Genomic DNA, 19,256 nt, shown 5'->3' on the forward strand with positions numbered 1-19,256 from the left:
AAACAACTTATCTATAACCATAGCAAGTCGAAAACATTTATTTTTAATTTGAAAACAAACAAATATTTTACAGATCCATTGCCCCTTCCCCCACCCACCCCCTGAATTTCAAATAGATGTCATACTAGTGCATGACGACGGCATCCATGTTTGTTTATATGCTAATACATCATAAAATTATCCTTAAAGTTAAAATGGTCTTAAGCCTATCATAAGACATCTTATTATTAGATAAGACTCAAGAGTAAAAAAAATCCTAAGATGGTCTTAGTACATATCTTATTCATAAGACACCTTCGATGACACGGTCCATAATATATTGCAGAAGATATATAATAAAGTTTATAAGATATGTTATATATCAAATAAGATATATCATATAGTTTATAAGAAATCTCAAATATCATATGATATGTTTTATAAGCTGTATAAAATATCTTATAAAATGAAGTTTCTAAGATATCTTATTAAATATAGTTTCTAACAAGATAAGAAGATAAGAGTAAGATAGTGTCTAACATATCTTATTACATAAAGAAGGTTGGATATCTTATTTAATAAAGTATCTAATGATAACTCAGTAAATTTATAATTTATGTTATACAGTATATGAGAAATCTCATAATAAGTATCTCAGATATCTTATAAAGTTTTAAAGACATTTCATACAGTTTGTAAGTTACCTTTAAAAGTTAATAAGAAATCTCAAATTTTTTAGGATATCTTATAAAGATAATGACTGTATAAGATTATCTTATAAAATAATTTGTATAAGACATCTTATAAAATAATCTGTATAAATTATCTTATGAAATTAAGTATATATCTTATAAACATTTTTCATATAATATTTCTTATTAACTTTATTATTTACCTTATATATTAAGGCAATATACTGAATAAGATTTGTCACATATATATTTCCTATATAGTTATAAGATATCTCATATAGTTACAAAGATATCTCATTCAATTTATAAGATATCTTATATTTATAACTATTTGAGTTATCCTATAAACTGCATAAGATATCTTTTAAATGTAAGAATAAGGAGATCTGAATAAAAATCGCTGAATGTTAGTGAATTAGTATTGGTAACTTGGATGTATATAAAATTGTTACTGTCATTATTTTTTATTAAGTATCACATTCATTTCTAATTTGATTTAAAATTCAATTCCATTGTTTTCAGGTGATCTCATTTCGACGTCGTATAGCTTCTATAGCAGCAAGAGCAACTATAAGAGAGGCAGCTGAGCAAATACTGGTAAGTTAGTCATATATTGAAACAAGCCTATGAAAACTCTGATTAATATTATCTTGTGTATATAAAAAAAAATGTGGTATGAGTGCCATTGAGACCAAACGAGAAAACTAACGGCTTATGATGTTCTCGTATACATGTATCATCTAGGGATAACTAAAATCAGAGATCTATATTTTGATTAGATTGATCTTGGAAGAACTCACAATTGTTTGTCCATGCATATTCATAAAAGTTATGTTTTCTGGTCTGTTTATGCGACCGTTCCTTCTAATTATGTATACTTTTTTAGTCCAGGTCGGTTGATCATGAAGTTGTAGACAAATATTACACCTACTTCTCATGCAATCGTTAATAATATTGCTTTCATCAACAACGTCGTGTGGTATGGACAATTGGGGATCACCACACATCTACTTATTTTTACTTGAAAAAAATAAGAGACAAATTATATATGAAATTGGTACCTAATATCCCATGACCATCATCTGCCAAACAATTCAAATATAATTATCTGTAAAAGTATTCAGACACAAACTTATTTTTTCCATCACATTATTTATTGTCTTTCGTTAATATTAGCCTAGAAAATTTGTTCTTTTGAACAAAAATAAATCATACCCCCTCCCTGAAAAAAAGCAAAGAAAAAATTATAAATTGTAGATGTTACAAAGAAAAGTCTATAAAAAGTCTTCATTATTTTTAAATCTTAAATTAAGATTGGATAATGTGGCAACCATTTAACGAACAATATCCTCAAACACAAGTCCCACAGCTAATCATGTAATTATTTTGCAAATCAAAAATGTTTTCATACTTTTAAATTTTAATCGTACTTTTTTTTTACAGGTGTCCGATGAAGATGCGTCTTCACATTCCAATGATGTAATTGCAACTACAGCTGACGAAACTGCACATGTTGATGTCGTTCCTCTAGCTGCCGAAGATGACGATACACTTCATCTCCGACTAGATACAACAGAAGAGAATGTCAGTGCACAAACTGAACCAGGAGTCAATGAAGGTAACTATCAATAGTATAGATAAAAGTAATTGACAGGATAAAGCTTTAGAGAAAGGGTTCTCATATGTATAAAATGACATAACACTTTTTATACGACGGCAAACAATTAATTTTTTTTTTTGAAAAGGGAGTGGGGAGTGGGGTCGAGTGTTTTGTATGGCAAGCCGTTTTGCTATTTATTCTAACTTTAAGATATTTCAGAAACTTAAGAGTTTATAAAATATCTTATATAGTTCATAAGATATCTTAAATAGTTTATAAAATATCATATATACTTTATAAGATATCTCATATATTTTATTTTTTCGATATATTATAAATTATATAAGATATCTTATATGAAATATATTTATAAGATATCTTATAGAAAAAATATTTATAATATATCTTATAAACAATAGAAAATATTTTATACAATATATAAGATATCTAATATAGTATATAGGATGTCTTGTATTATATATATGATATTTTATAAAGTATATAATATTTTTTATAATATATAAGATTTCTTATAAAAATGGATAACATAAAATATCTTATATATTATATGAGATATCTTGTATATTGTATCATACATATTATATATTGTATGATATATATTATATATTATATGAGATATCTGATATAGTTTATAAGATATCTTATATAGTTTATACAATATCTTATTTACTTTGTAAGAAATCATATATTATTTTATATATAAAATATCTCATAAATTATATAAGATATCTTAAAACTAAAGAAGATGTCTTATCAATTGTATGAGATATCTTAGATAAAAAATATTTATAGGATATCTCATATACTTTATAAGATATCTTATAAACTATATGAGATATCTCAATATATATATATATATATATGTATAAGATATCTAATTCAATAGGATATCTTAATTATAAAAGGAGATATCCTATTTATATTATATAAGATATCAATATATTTTGTATAAGATATCAATATATTTTATATAAGATATCAATATATTTTATAAGAGATATCTTATATATTATGTGAGAAAACTTGAAATTTCGAATAAATAGTACAACGGCTTGTCATTGTTTTGGGTGAATTAAATAAATAAAGTAATAAGTTTGGGGGTTATTTCCCCAGCCAATCTGGAATTACGGGCAAAAGGGGGGGGACAAAAAACAAGCATTTTTCTAGTTTCCAGGAAACTTTTGTTGTTAAAAGTGTATGAATTTCTCTAAGGTTTTTCACAATGGGAAGGGTGGGATTTAGTTTGAGGTTAATCAACCAAACGTTTAGAAATAAGGGGGAAAAGGGAAAAAAAAATTCTGGTCAAGTTTCAGACAGTAGCTTGTGTTTATCTTTTATTATTGTGTATGGAATTCTCTGAAATTTTCCTAAAAAAGAATCAGTCTGCAAAAGTTACAAAAAAAAAAAATGAGGGGGTTATAAAAAGTTTCGAGGGATTTTTGTCTTCAAATTTAAGTGTTTTTTTTCAAGATGGACCCAATTTATAAGTTGGTCTACATTTAGGTCCATAGGTTACACATTTAAAATCTGTTTGCTTTCACCAAAAACTAAATCAATGCAGTTCTATGATATGCTGAATCTTATAATGCATTTATATTTTTTAATTAGTCCATAAAGGTTTGAATGGCCGAAATTAAAAATTGTTTGATTTTAACTAGAAATAAATTATGGTGTTTTTATTTTATATGCTAAATCTAACCATGTTTTAATATTATGGACATAAGGCCATAATAGGAAAAACTAAATGGACATAAGGCCATAATAGGAAAAACTAAATGGACATAAGGCCATAATAGGAGAAATTATATGTTACATTTCCAATTCGTAAATCGTTTTATTTTGCCAGAAACCTATTATATTTCAAAAATTTAATCACAATCAAAAATTTGACAGTATGGCAGATTGTGTCCAAACTGTCCCCAAATGTTCATAGTGTGATAGCTACGGTCGTATAAGGCTGCGCTTGGCGAAACATGTTATGCACTTTTTATTGAATTTGAATTTTGTTTTTGGCAATTCGTAGTATAACAACTTAGAAGTAAAGCATTGCCAAAGACAACATTTAAAACCACATTTTTTCAAAGAGAAACGAATCCCAGATCAAGGCCAACATATTTAGAAGTCAGTTATTTTATCCTTTATTCCTTGCCCTAATAGAGAGTGGCATACAATCGCAAAATAAACCGAGAAGTACAAACTTCAATTCGTCACTGGAACAAATCTTAAAATCCTTCAAAATGGTAGTTTGGTGATTAATATGAGCAGGTTTTCCATCTAAACTGCAGTATTGTAGATGATAAACAAAATTGCAAAGTGTTGAAAATTTTTCTAAAATGTAAAATTTATTTTGTCAGGTCTTGAACATCTACAAATGCTTCTGGGAGATAATAAAGAACTGACAGTTAGAAGACAGTCAATCTTGACAGACGTTATCCAGGCTTATGCAGATCCGCAACTGGTAGGTCAACGTCTTGTCATAAGGTTTGAGGGTGAACTTGGACAGGACGCAGGTGGTCTGACAAAAGATTTATTTTCTGCCTTTTGGGATGCAGCGTTCAAGACTTATTTTGTTGGAGAAAGATGCTGTGTACCTTTCTTGCCCATACACATATTTTCCGAATCTAGTATCTTCCCTATACTTGGCAGAATTTTGACCCATGGAACAGCACTAACAGGTGTATTTCCGATAAGACTTTGTAGATCATCAGTATTTTCAATAATACACGATACACCATGTGAAGATGAAGAGATGTTGCTCAGCGACTTATTAATGTATCTTACAGATTTCGAGCGACAGGTATCAAAAACAGCTCTAGAAGATTTTAATAAGCTAACCCCAAGGATGATAAACCACTTAACAGACATGTTCATCAGATTTGGTGTTTCTATTCTACCCAAGGCAGATACCTTCCGACAACTGATGGTGAACCTTGCACGGTCAGAAATCGCTATAAAACCATTATTTCTATGTACACAGATTCGGCAAGGAATACCATCTCTTCATATGGACTCATTTTGGAGCATTCTTACAACATCAGACCTAAAAACCTTGTATCAGAACTTAAACCCAACACCGCAGACAGTAGTGGATAAGCTACAAAGTGAAAAAGAAGACCTCAGACCTCAAGAGGCTAACACACTGTATTACTTAAAAGACTTCGTGTACTCACTGAATAGTGATGATCTTGTCCTTTTCCTGGTATTCATTACTGGATCAGATGTTTTGCCAAGAGACGACATTATTGTAACCTTCAATACTCGTTCGGGAATGTTGCGTGTTCCAGTAGCACACACATGTGGGAATACCTTAGAGCTCTCCACCACTTACGAGACCATCCAAGACTTTAAGAGAGAGTTTCCTTTAGTTCTGCATTCTCAAGAGGCTTTTCAGATGTCAATGGCATAGCCTCATATACAGAATCAATAGACTACATACAATTATCTATTGAAGCTTCAACATTTAAAAGTGCATGAATCTTTGTTTTAAATGGTTCCGATATTGCTTGTTTGCAAATCTGTTAAACGAACTGAGAAAATATTTAATCATAAATTTATGTTTGATTAATGTTCTTGTGTTTTAAAGCAGCTTTCGTAGCAAATATGTTTGCAAACATCTGTGATGTATTTATTTTATTTATTCAAACATTATCATGTGGAATTAATAAATGTTATTCTTTATAAAAGTTTTTTTTTTATTAGTTCCTATTTTTTTAAATCTAGGTTTCTGAACTAGTCTAAACCACAAAGCTTAACAGTAAACAATGAACAAGAGTGTTCAAACGCTTAAATGTCTCGTCTGCTTTAGTCATAAATATAAAGCGTTTAATACTATAAGTACATAGAAACCATGTCAGAAACACACGTACACTTTAAAATCAATCCATACACCAAATATAGTTGATTTATTATTTATATCTTACAAGAACCAGACCAAATCATGAAAACTTTGTATTTAGCAATGAAATGTAAAATAGAGGTCAAATGAAACTTGCTAGACTGACATATAAAACAAGAAGATTTGGTATGGTTGCCAATGAGACAACTTCCCATAAAAGACCAAAATGACACAGCAATTAACAAATGACATGTACATCAGAAAATATTGTTATACACCAAATATAGTTGACCTATGGCAAACTTAATTAGACAAGAGTGCTTACGCAAAAATTATGTCGATAGCCATAGATATGAAGCTTAACTACAACTATCACATTAACTTAATATGGTCCAAGGAACTGCGGTCAAGGTCATATAAACCAAACGAGAAATACATGTTTACCTTGTAACAATCATTCAATACATTAAATGAAGTTGAACTTTTGCTTAACCAAGAACACTAAATATTGACCCGATAAAGCATGAAAATGAAGTCGAGGTCAGCTGGTTTAGGGTTCAGCTGAGGTACGCCTCCGGGTGCGGGAATTTCTCGCTGCGTTGAAGACCCATTGGTGGCCTTCGACTGTTTTCTGGTCTATGGTCGGGTTGTTGTTGAGCAATGAACTGTGAAAATGAGGTCAACGTCAAATAAAACCCGCGAGACTGACATGCACATCTTAAAACATTTCCTATACACCAAATATAGTTTACCTGTTGCATATAGAATTAGAAGAAAAGAACCAAAATTTAACTATAACCACTGAACCATGATCATTAGGTCAACGTCAGATGGAACCTGTCAGTTTGACATGTACACCTTACAATCATTCCATACACCTATTGCATACAGCACAAAAGAACAAAGGAAAAAAAATTAACTTTAACCACTGAACCATGAAAATGAGGTCAAGGTCAGATAAAACCTGCCTATTGGACATGTTCACCTTACAACCCTTCCATACACCAAAAATACTCGACCTTTTGCTTCTCATGTATCTGAAATATGGACCTGACCACCAAAACTTAACTTTGTTCAATGATCGAGGTCAAGTGAACACTATCTAATGGGCATGGGGACCTTGAAAGGTACACACATACCAAATATAGTTATCCTTTTACTCACAATTAGAGAGAAATTAACATTACAATATCTTAACTTTTTTTCAAATAGTCACTGAATCCTGAAAATGGGGTCAAGGAAAAAGGACATGTGACAGACGGACACTTTGGAACATCAGACATCTATATTCAATATTTGAAACATCCGTTTCTTCCGACCGCTTAGATTTACATCCCATATTATTAATAAGATATCAGAGAGAAAACTATATCAGGTGTACGACAAGCCGTCCTGATATTTATTGATATTTATTCTAACTTCATGATATCTCATAAACTTGATAAGACTTAAATAGTTTATAAGATATCTTCTATAGTTTATAAGATATCTCCAATAGTTTATAAGATATCTCCTATCAGCTGTTTCATATATTTTATAAGATATCTTACATAAGGTCCGCTATAAGATATCTCATAAATTATATATGAAAGTGTAAACTATTTAAGATATCGTATAAACTGTATTTATAACATATGTTATGAACAATATAAGATATCTTTTAAATTATATCAACTGTCTTTTAAACTTTATCAGATATCTTATAAACTATATAAGATATCTTAAACTGTTTTTTAGATATTGTGCAATAACTATCAAAGGTCGCTGGTTTTCTCAGGACACTCAGGCTATCTCAACCAATAAAAACTGGGCCCTACGAAATAGCCCTTAAAACGGTGCTTAACGTGGCGTTAAAACACAAAAAATCAATCGATCCATTTATTCAACTACCTAAAATATCTTTAAACTTTATAACATATGTTATGAACAATATAAGATATCTTTTAAACTATAGCAGATATCTTATATACTATATCAGATGTCTGATAAACTATATAAGATATCTTAAACTGTTTTTTAGATATTGTGCAATAACTAAGAACAAATAGAAAGACAGCTTGCCAAACTACTAACATTGTTTTCGTTTTTGTTAAAACATGAAAATTGACTTTACCGATATTTTGAGTTCAAATTGCAACTGATATTCAGTTTGTTCTTATGTGGTAAAGTGTCCCGCTCTCCCAGGTTAAGGGAGGGTGGAGGACTAAAAAGAATGTTTTATCTTGCCACAATGACATTCTGTATGAGCCTGTCTTAAGTCAGAATCCTGTAGTCCATATGTTGTCCTATATTCATGCATGTCTGTCATACATGTTATATGTGTTGTTCTGTTATAATAATAAATTTGGCATTCCGTTTTACACATTTTTAAACTATTCAGCATTTTTTCTAGACTGCCCTAGTATAGGGCACTTTACAGTTTTTTCTCGTTTGAATTGTCTTACATTTGTCGTTTCGGAGCCTGTTATAGCTGACTATTTAGTATGTGATTTGCTCATTGTATAAGGCCGAATAGTGACCTATAGTTGTTAATTTCTATGTCATTTGGTGTCTTGTGAAGAGTTTTCTCCTTGGCAATCACATCATATCTTCGTTTATTCCCCAGTTGGAGCTATTGGTATGTTACTGATGGAATATATTGTTGAGTGATAATAGTTATTGAGAAATGTTGAAGTGAGGGGGATTGAAATTTTGAGTCTTTTGAAAGGGGTCTTGAATACATTTTTCCTTCTTTCAGGTGGGGAGTTGAATAAAGAAGAGAGATTACACAAGGGTGCACAGACTACAATTTTCCCTTGTTCTTTTTAGCCATTGTTTTATGTTGATAGTTTCTTATAGATTGTGCTATGGATGTGATGCTATAATTTTTAGAAACAAGATGGTATTTCAAATTGTTTACCAGGATGCTATATGAAATATCTGGGGAGAACACCGAGTATCTATAAAACAAACGTGATAAGTAAAATTTAAGATTGACCAATGAACCATGAGAATGAGGTCATAGTCAGATGCAAAATTTCCATACAGACATATAGACCTTACAATCATTCAATACACCAAATATACTGTAAATTCAGAAATTATTGTGTGCATCTATCATTGCGATTTTTGTAAAATGGACAAATATACAAGATTAATTATTACGACCTCAAGAAAATCTACATACAGTTATATGTATAAGATATAAGAATGTGAGTTCTTATTATTGCAATACTCACTCAGTTGCTCATATGTGGACTTAACAACAAAAACTTAAGCTTGTTCACGAATTCGTGAAATGAGGTATGACAAGTGAAAACTGTCTTAGGTGTATGAGGACCTTGTGAGGTATGCACATACAAAGTATGAAGGATCCCCGTCCCTAAATTGTAGTTCTACTGAAAGGCCAGATGACACCCGCAAGGCAACACTTATTGCATGAAAGAATTATATATGGTAGACTTGACCACTTAAATTTAACCTTGATCAATGAATTGAGGCTTCTTTTCACCAATCTCCACAAATGTATAATTTAAGGAAATCAATCAATCAAGCATTTAAGATATTTGTGTACGATATTTGACTCAGCATAAACTCACTATAAATAAATCAAATATTCCATTTTGCATGAAGATTTACAGTTTTACACAAGAATTGAAAGTCATAGGGGTTGATTTTTCTTTTATTCTGAATTTTCCTTTTTTTATGATGCTGTTCCGTTGGCACTGTCTTGTCTGCTTATGGTGTTTAAATATAGCTATGCCAGTGTCTTGTGCTATATCTACCTTTCAATTGTAAATGATTTATTAATGGGTTTTATTTATACCACAAATTATTTGAAAACTTTACCTTTATAGTAGACTATACATACAGTATGCATTTTCCTCATTGTTAAAGGGCTTACAGTTGCCAACAACTGCTTAAATCCACTTCACTTGAGCTTTGACAAATAGTTGTTTTTATTGACAATCCTACCATCTTCCCTCATTTTTATATACAGCAAATTGATAAAATTGATCAATGTTGAAGCAACTTATGATCATAGTAACACTTTTTTCATATTAAAAATCTTTTATTTTCAGATCACACATAATATTCAACCAATTTTACACAAATTGTAACACTTGATAACACACCACTTGTAAATGTCAATATCTTACTGTACATGAACAACAGAATTGAAGACTAACAATAACAAATATATTATAACCTGATTTACTTTTTAAAAGAAAACAGTTCTTTTGGTGAACCATAGTCATATGCATTGATCTACAAAACTTTAATGTACATTGTATTTTTATAAATAATGTATGAACATCATTAAAAGAAAAGGCTTTTTGACAATAAGACAGTTAACCAACAGACTTAAAAACACGAAAATGTCATCTTCAAAATCCTACCTTAAATGATTGTGTATTAAAAGCTTATGTATAAAATTCTCAAGGTACACAATTTTGAACTGAAAATGGTTTACTTCAAGTGCACAGTTTCATGTGATTGAAATCCAAGATAAAACTAAAAAAAAATCTCACCTAGCTTTTAGGGCTAGGCTAGCCAAAGGTATTTGCAATTGTATATATACAATGTTTGTTTTACATCTATTCACTTTAAAATAGGAATGATAATCTGGTTTTAAGTTATACCAAATATGTGTTTGTAAGATTTTTATTTACACACTGACGTTCCTATAATTTGGATGTGTACTTTTGCAATGCTTTTTAATAATCTAAAGTGATGCTGCAAAAAGTCCGTGAAAATGACCCGATTAATTTCAGTAATTTAAATCAATAGCATTAAGAAGTTTATACATGTACATTAAAACAAAAAATAAATATATTTCAGTTTTACTGCCTCCTGACTTATTCAAACTGTTCATACCTACATGTACCTATTAACTGCACTGTTTAATCCCAAAACTTTTTATACATTATTTGTACATAAATTATGTAAGAAAGAAAAAGAAAAACAATTTTATTATCATATACATGTACACTAATTATATTATATGCATGACTAGAAACTCATTTTTCATCTGGAGATGGGGAAACAAACATATATTTTAATTTTGGCAGACATTTCTAACACTAAAATACCAACAATTGCAACATCAACATCAAAATATCAACTACAACAATCCTGATTGTTACTGGAATTCATGTGTATGGTGAATATCCAAATGATGTCAATAAACTCAAACACTTCACAAACTTCTCTCTACGCAGAACACATCTCTCAAGCTCAGTATCTAAATTTGTCTTTTGCTCTGCTGTTAATTGCACCTGTTGTTGGTTAGTGTTCTCTAAAATCTCAACTTCCAAATCTGCTAGAGAAACACCAAATTGGGCTAGTCCATTTTCTAGTCTCTCTTCTAAACTTAAACTTCTTCCAAATACCTCTGATGGTGCTGTATGTAAGGACCCCATATTGTTCAACATACCGCTAACCCAAAGCTGTCGTGGTGATTTTTGATGAGCTGTCCTTAAACCATGGGCATTCCATCCTCTCTGGAACTTGTCAAGTTCATCCTTCAAAATAGGGATATAAACGTATTGCAGTGCCCATATATGTATATTGTTACTAGGATCTAGTTGCACCTCTAGGGAATCTTCCATGTCATAAAACTCTTTTTTAAAAACTGACGTCACCTCCTTATGCATATCTCGCCAAACTCTTTCGATCCTTTGATTGTGGACTGAACGACCAGTAATATGGCTACTTCTTCCTCTTATAAGGTTCATAAATAATGCTACCTTTATATTCTCAGCGCCATGGTCAGACCGTACTCTTGACGGAACACCAAGTGTAGTACAAGCTTTAACAAACTGTTCAAGAACGGACGATGCTGTGTTATTTGTACCACAGTGGAGAAAGGTAATATACCTGCTGTATCCGTCAATACATCCATGGGTCACAAATCCCCATCTGTAAACAATAAAATAAGAGAAAATAAGATCTTTGTTCATGATGTATTATATATGGTTTAACTACCAAAACATTTCTTTGAGTTTCTGCATAAAGCGAATGTTTATCTGCATGTAATTGAATGTACATCAATCATACATTTGCACATGAGTGCACACACTGAAATGTTAGTGGGTTATCACAATTTAAATTAAAAAAAAACCACCACATCCTATACATGCTATATGTGCCGGTCCAAATCCAGGATATATAAATAAGTGGTGGTTGTTTTTACCTGTATTTCATGTTTTTGTTACAATTTACAAACGTATGTTTAATATAGTACAATGTATTTGTATAATATAAATGAGGCCATCATTTCTTGTCTGTATTGCTTACTATGTGAATTGTGATTTTTCTTATCATTCGTCTAAGAGTAAGACACGGTTTAAGACTGTTATTGTTAACTGTATTTGATGAGGACAACTAATGCAATTCAAATTGTCTTTTTAAGTAGTAGAACATAAATATGTGTCAATAAATGGCCATGGGGAATGTATCCATGGGACAAAGATGATGCCCTGCTCGCATGTATCATGTATCAAATTTTGCACTTGATCTGAGTTTTGTTGTAATAAGCATTGTGTATACGTTTCATAATATTTAATTTGGATCAAACAAACTCAAGTTCGAGAACAGAAACAAAAAATTCAGCAATTCTAATATTTGTTAAGGGGCATAACTCTAGAACAGTAAAAGTGAAGTCACTAAAATTCAAACTAAATCTGTGCTTGTTGGTAAAAATAAGCATTGGGTATTACTTTCATAACATTTGGTTGATGCAAGTCACAGAATGGAAACCATGGAAACCAATTTTGGAACATATGTAAGGATAAGGGTAAAACTTAAGGCCCCCGCCGCTACTGTGGGTGCATAATTAATAATCTAATTACAAACAAATAAACATCCAGAGAATGAAACAGTTCCCCATCAAAAATAGCCCTTAAGACCAAAAGCATTTATGTCATTGTATACCTAATAAGTTTCATATGACCATCCATATGCCAGAGGGTATTTGGTGTCGCTACACTATAAACTCTTCTATGCACTGCAGCTGACCATCTTTCGCTAGTTCCATCAGGATCAACTCTTCTTAAACTAGCCCTGACTCGCTGCCGTTGTATAACTTGGCCATCTGCTCTGAGGTAACCTTGTATCATCTGCAATATACATTTGTATTTCTATAATTTATCATATCTTACTACAATTTAAGAAAATAACAACTTGATAATGAAGAATTTCAATCCTGATCTAGCATAGAAAGTTCAAGTAATAGACACAGACTAGAGTAAGAATAACAGAATGCCTGCTACCACATATACATGTAAATGCAAAAATAATTATATAAACCAGCATTAATATTTTTGTTAAAAAAGGTATAAGGCAGAGTTTGAAATAGAACCGTGCTCTAATCTTATGTCAACATATACACAAATGTATGTTTTATACAAGTTGTTATTTTTATGATTTTTTTGGGTACATCTTAATAATAATATATATCATTATAAATGTAATTGAAGATTTCTTTTCTCAAAAATTTGATCATAGATATACATGATTTATATCATGAAATTCATTAGTTGACATCAAAATGTATCAGGGTTCTCACTACTTTTAGCCGATTCCATATGAGTCCTGGACTCATAAAAAACGTTTTTAAAAACTTGTGATTCCAAAGATGCATCAAGATTGTAAAATTTTGTATAAACTGAACACACATACATTGTATCATAATTTTATAGCAAAAGTTAAAAGTATTCTTTATTCAATGTCATTTAATATACTTTGAACTATATTGGTTTTTAGATTCTAAAATTAACTGTGCAATACAACTTTTGGTATCCTCTGTTTTCTATCTACATTCAAAAATATATTCAAAAAAACATGCGACTTTCCACTAATGAATCAAATTTCACATCATACATATCTTACCTGAGATCCTGCATTAGGATGGGACTCCTTTAACTCTCTCACTTCTTCATCTAGATCTTGCTCTGTTAAATTGGAGAATCTGTTTTCCATGGACAGTCCATGCTCCTTGAGTTTTGTGTAAATTACTTTCCTACAGCAACCAAAATGTTCTGCCATTTGTGCTCCTGTAAAATTGGACTGGTACATGAACTGCAACTCCTCTCTGGTAATACTAACTTTAGGGCGTCCTGGATTACCTTGAATGAAAATAATTTTTTACATGTTTAAGTTATCAAATTAAAGTGTCAGAAAATTGTAAATATTTTGAACAGATATATCATGTTAAGGAGGGGTATTTGCGAAAAATACCAGTCGAGAGAATGTTAAATTTCACGAGCCGTAAGGCGAGGGAAATTCATTCTCAAGACTGGTATTTTTCGCAAATACCCCTCAATAACATGATATATCTGTTTAATTACACCGAATGTTAATGTACTAAAACGCATTGATGATCGTGACGTTACAAGCGTCCAGTCGGATAGAGTATTTTTTGGCAAATACCACGGCAGAGAGGGTAAAAAAGGCATATCCTTTTAGCAAATACCCCGGCGGCGTTAAAAAAGAACGATATTCATTTGATAACAGTAAATTGGTGAAAAATACACTGGCTATTAACCAATCAAAACCCCGGATTCTTACATAAGGTGTAATTATAGACGATAATGCATTGAGTGTGTAGGTAAAAGTAATATCTTTATTTAGCTTGCTTGCTAGCTGAACCGTGAAGTCATTGTTAGGTAAGGTATATATGCTTCCCTCCTTCCAAGAAGCCTAGTCCAACAGATAGACAGATTGGTCACCTGTCAAGACGCCTACTCTTAAAGGAGGGTAGTTACCTAACCTAATAATGGCTTCACGGTTCATTGGCGGTTCAGTTAGCAAGCAAGCTAAACACAGGTATAACTTTTACCTACACACTCAATGCAATCAGCTGTAGAATTTAGAACACTAAAACAATACCGGTAAATGAATTTGAGGAACATCTTCTAAGATCTACAGACACAAATTTTTAAACTGCCAAGCCATAAACAAGAATAATACAAGAAAATAGGTGCCTACTCATATCTTTTATTGTCCTGATGTGGGTTTTTTAAAATCAGATAGACATGTACAAAAATGTATATTATGAACTTCAACTCACTTAAGCCAGTTTGATAACAACTTTCTGAGTGAGGGACTATCCCCCAGACAAGGGGTCATTTTGCTGTATAAAAGAAATAAATAGGGAATGTCAGCTATAAAATGCCCCGAAATCACATAAGTAAAACAATTCAAATGAGAAAACTAATGGGCTAATTATATTAATGTACAAAAAAATGAACAAGAAAGAAATATGTAACACAGCAGCAAACAACAACCATTGACTCCTGACTAGGGACAGACACATACATGTACATATAGTAAACACGGATGATACATGTAGCTGGACCACACCATCCCCCTAACATTGTGTTGTAAGGCCAACTAAAATAATCAGATTTTCATCCAGATTTAAATTTGGAAAAAAATGGGGTGGGTGGGATGATTTTATTTACAAAATTTTATTTGATATGAAACCAGTAACAAAAATGAAAACAAAATCCAGAGCAGGACGATTTCATAGGGACGGCAGGATGAAAATCTATCGATTAATTTAAATAAGCCTAACAGAACATTATACATTTGTAAGAACCAACTATAAAAATTAGTTGAAAAAGCTTACATGTATCTATTAAATCAGAAGGATACAAATAGATATACATTTGTACATAGAGTGAACGTGGTCAGGTACTTACACATCAAATAACAAACCTATATATCCAAGTACCAGAGCTTCAGATAATCTACGTATTTGCGTGATCACGCAATACAAATAATTAAAAAACCCAATTATATGCCAAAGCCATGAGTTCTTAACGCTTTTATTCACCATCTTTCAAGTTATTTACCCCTATCTGATTACAGTCATCGCGTAAATCTATTTTTACAATATTTATAATTGGAAATGTCCTGTTCGTTCTAAAAATAGAGCCCTGCATCAAGTAGCTGAAATGGGTCCCTGATCGGAATTTTTCTTTGCTCAATAGATACTTGTTTATGAAAACATTTCAATCTTCTAGTCGTTTATCCAATTAGCGTTTGTCATGACTCACGTTGTCATATTTTTTTCAAATTGTTTGGGATTTATCATAACATACAATGAATGAAAACGAAAGTAAATGTCCTGTAATAATATTGAATAGAAGCATGATTTCAGCTTCTTTTTGATAGCTGAGGGAAAATTATGATGATAACAGGACTCAGCTTGTGTTTTTAGGAGGCGTCCATCCAAGACATGGGCGTGTTTGCGTACCTTAACGAGAACACTGCAAGAACGATAAACATGGGGTATCGTCAAGAACGAAATCAGTTGGAAAAAGTGAAAGGTCAAATCAATTATGACATATGTAGTTGGAAAGCATCGGAAACCAAAAGTTCAAATAAACGACAACTTAACCCAGATTTATGTAAATTATATTAAACCAAAACATTCAAGTATAATTTTAGATATTATTTTTTCATTTTAGTTGTAGAGTGAATACACATTGTGATACACATCATGTTTTCTTTTATATCAATGCAGCGTGACACTTTCTTTGTTTTGGACTAATTGTTCTGTATGCTTAAGATAGTTGCCTTAATTATTGGCAAGTGCATTATAACATTGCCATTTATTTATTTGATAGGAGATTGGAATATGGCACTATGCAGAATTATCATGATTATTAGTAAATTTAAGTTGAATGTGGTCTACATCATAAACCCACCCTATAAACCTGGTCAAGGTTTTGGGGTATACATGTACATTTGTATCTTAAATATGGAAACTACCATATGGGATCTATAAAGGTAATTAGTTACTGTCCAACTCATCCAACTAGTGACACCAGCTGCAGTCTATATAAGTTGTGTGAGAAAATACAAAACTGGCAGAACGTTTAAAACGGGACACAAATTAAACATACAAACATTTGCTTGTTAGTCAATAAACCCAATAAAATAGCTAGCAATATATATATACAAAGAAAGAAACATATTTAAGATGGAAAAAACATCTGGGGTTGATATACATGTAATGTGATTACTAGTATAACATGCCTAACTATTCAATATTGTGTTGATGAAAAAAAGCAATTTTATATTTGCTTGAGAAGTGAATTGGAATTGATAATGCAATTGAAAAACTTTATCATCCAATTACATAATGGTGGGTAAAAACCCCAATTTGTGAATTCTTATCTGGAGCTCTGTAGTACAGATCTTAGAGGACTCACAGTTACTGAACAAAGTTCAAAGCCAAAGACAACTAATAAAAAAAATCATGCATCTAAGATGACCTATTTATAATGGTTTACTTTTATAAATTGTTACGTGGATGGAAAGTTGTCCTCATAGTGGCACTCATACCACATCTACCAATTCTGAACATGGATTTAGGCAGTACCTGTTGTCAGTGTAGCGATAAGTTACTGTGAACTCAACAGGGGTCCAATTTTAATGAGCTGTTGTCTACACGAGTCATGAGCTACAGTACAGACTTGCAACTCCTAATTATTTTAAATTATGGGACCCCTCTTTGAGAAAAGTTGTTTTCCCATGCTTAAATAAAACAAAACAGTAAAATTAAATGACCCCTTGCTTGAGATTAAGGACCATCCCAATAAATGCCAACTGTCACTTTTTTTTTGGGGGGGGGTGTACCTCCTGATACATTTTGTACCACCATGGAGGCTCCCGAATGGAAATTTAATCAACAATTTTAAACAATAAATTAATTTTACAATGAATGGCTTGTAAAAGTATGGATAAGCCAAAATAACAACATTAAAATGTATTTGAAGGACCCTTTCAAGCTTTTGTAGGACTATAAATGCACGTAACACCCACCTCATTGGGCATTTTGAAAAGTTGGCAGGTACCATACTAGTCCAAATAATTATGACGTCTGGCAAGGCTATTTTACTTTTTTTTCTGAGACGCCTTTTCTACACCGGACGAGTGAGTGCCTTCCGCCCTGTAATGGGTAAAACAGCCATGTAAAGCTGTTTGATCTAATGACACGAATAATTAGTTCTTTAAAATCACTAACACACATACCTGATTTAGGTCTTTCTGCACGATAGGGAACTGTAGATGTGGATGATCGTAACGATTCTGCTGCTTTCGACATCTCATCCAGTAACACAGTCATACGTTCAGCAGTGGGGTTGTCTAATTGCGGCTTAACTTCAACAAATTTTCTATTAGCGTCTCTTGAAAGAAGATCTACTTCTTCCACTGGAATGTTAATTTGAGTGGAAAGGCTATCAAAATCCTGAAATATCTTTAACAAGTCACTTTTACTGCCAGTCTGAATTTCGCGCGCCATTTTTCTTGTTAATTTTCTTTCAATTGATCAATATCAGCTACAAGCTTGCAATAACGTATATTCACCGTATATGAAAGCACACAAACAACTCTGACATAGGTGACGTATTTATTAATATTAAAAAATGATTTTTTAATATTAAAAAATCAACCTGAATATTTAATATTAAATATTCATTTTTTAATATTTAAAAAATAAGACCATTTATTAATATTAGAAAATGATTTTTTAATATTAAAAAATGATTTATTAATATTAAAAGATGAATATTTAATATTAATAAATAGGATCTATTTTTTAATATTAAATGTTATTTTTTAATATTAATAAATCGAATATTTAATATTAAATAATGATTTTTTTAATATTTGAAAATAAAACCTATTTATTAATATTAAAAAATGACTATTTTCTAATATTAAAAAATATTTATTATTATTATACTTCAAGAGTTTTTTTCCTATATAAAATAAATGAAATAGTTGTGCTATTTCATTCTAAAGACAATTTGCCAGTTAATAGTTTCAAAGACTATTGCCCCGGTTAATAGTTTCATAATCATCTTTCCCGTACTTTTCCATGCTTATTTTTCATTGGACGATAATGATGTCATTGACTACTCTGCTTGGTTACGTATGCTTTGCAACGTCAAACTCACTCTTATATTGTAAACGTTGGAATCTGTTTGTTTTGATTGTAATTTCACTTACAAGAAGCAATTATAAAAGAGAAAGAAAATCTTCATGGAAATTTTTTAAAAGATCTAAAATATAGTACCTTATTCATAATATGGGTTCGCTCTCCGTATATTAAAAGTGAATTTGCGTTTGG

At 31.2% G+C, this 19,256-nt stretch overlaps 2 protein-coding genes and 1 long non-coding RNA gene across 3 annotated transcripts in view; 2 read left to right on the forward strand and 1 right to left on the reverse strand.

Annotated features, from left to right (window-relative positions):
* The window catches only part of LOC143052678 (uncharacterized), a 43,796-nt gene extending 42,526 nt beyond the window's left edge, over positions 1-1,270 (forward strand). The window contains exon 3 of the long non-coding RNA XR_012971204.1: positions 1,194-1,270. This is a non-coding gene — a long non-coding RNA (uncharacterized LOC143052678). The remainder of the gene's footprint in view (positions 1-1,193) is intronic.
* Positions 1,271-2,120: 850 nt separating this feature from the next.
* Positions 2,121-5,974, forward strand: LOC143052674 (uncharacterized). Its single transcript, XM_076225745.1, has 2 exons — positions 2,121-2,289; positions 4,647-5,974. The coding sequence occupies exon 2, from the start codon at positions 4,664-4,666 to the stop codon at positions 5,696-5,698; it is 1,035 nt and encodes a 344-aa protein (XP_076081860.1). The 5' UTR covers positions 2,121-2,289; positions 4,647-4,663; the 3' UTR covers positions 5,699-5,974.
* Positions 5,975-10,934: 4,960 nt separating this feature from the next.
* On the reverse strand, positions 10,935-18,424 carry LOC143052673 (uncharacterized). Its single transcript, XM_076225744.1, has 4 exons — positions 18,155-18,424; positions 14,000-14,235; positions 13,043-13,227; positions 10,935-12,028 (listed from the first exon to the last, which is right to left on the reverse strand). The coding sequence occupies exons 1-4, from the start codon at positions 18,246-18,248 to the stop codon at positions 11,260-11,262; spliced, it is 1,284 nt and encodes a 427-aa protein (XP_076081859.1). The 5' UTR covers positions 18,249-18,424; the 3' UTR covers positions 10,935-11,259.
* Positions 18,425-19,256: the final 832 nt, after the last annotated feature.

The sequence above is a fragment of the Mytilus galloprovincialis genome, chromosome 11 (genome assembly GCF_965363235.1).
Source record: "Mytilus galloprovincialis chromosome 11, xbMytGall1.hap1.1, whole genome shotgun sequence".
Taxonomy (NCBI): domain Eukaryota; kingdom Metazoa; phylum Mollusca; class Bivalvia; order Mytilida; family Mytilidae; genus Mytilus; species Mytilus galloprovincialis.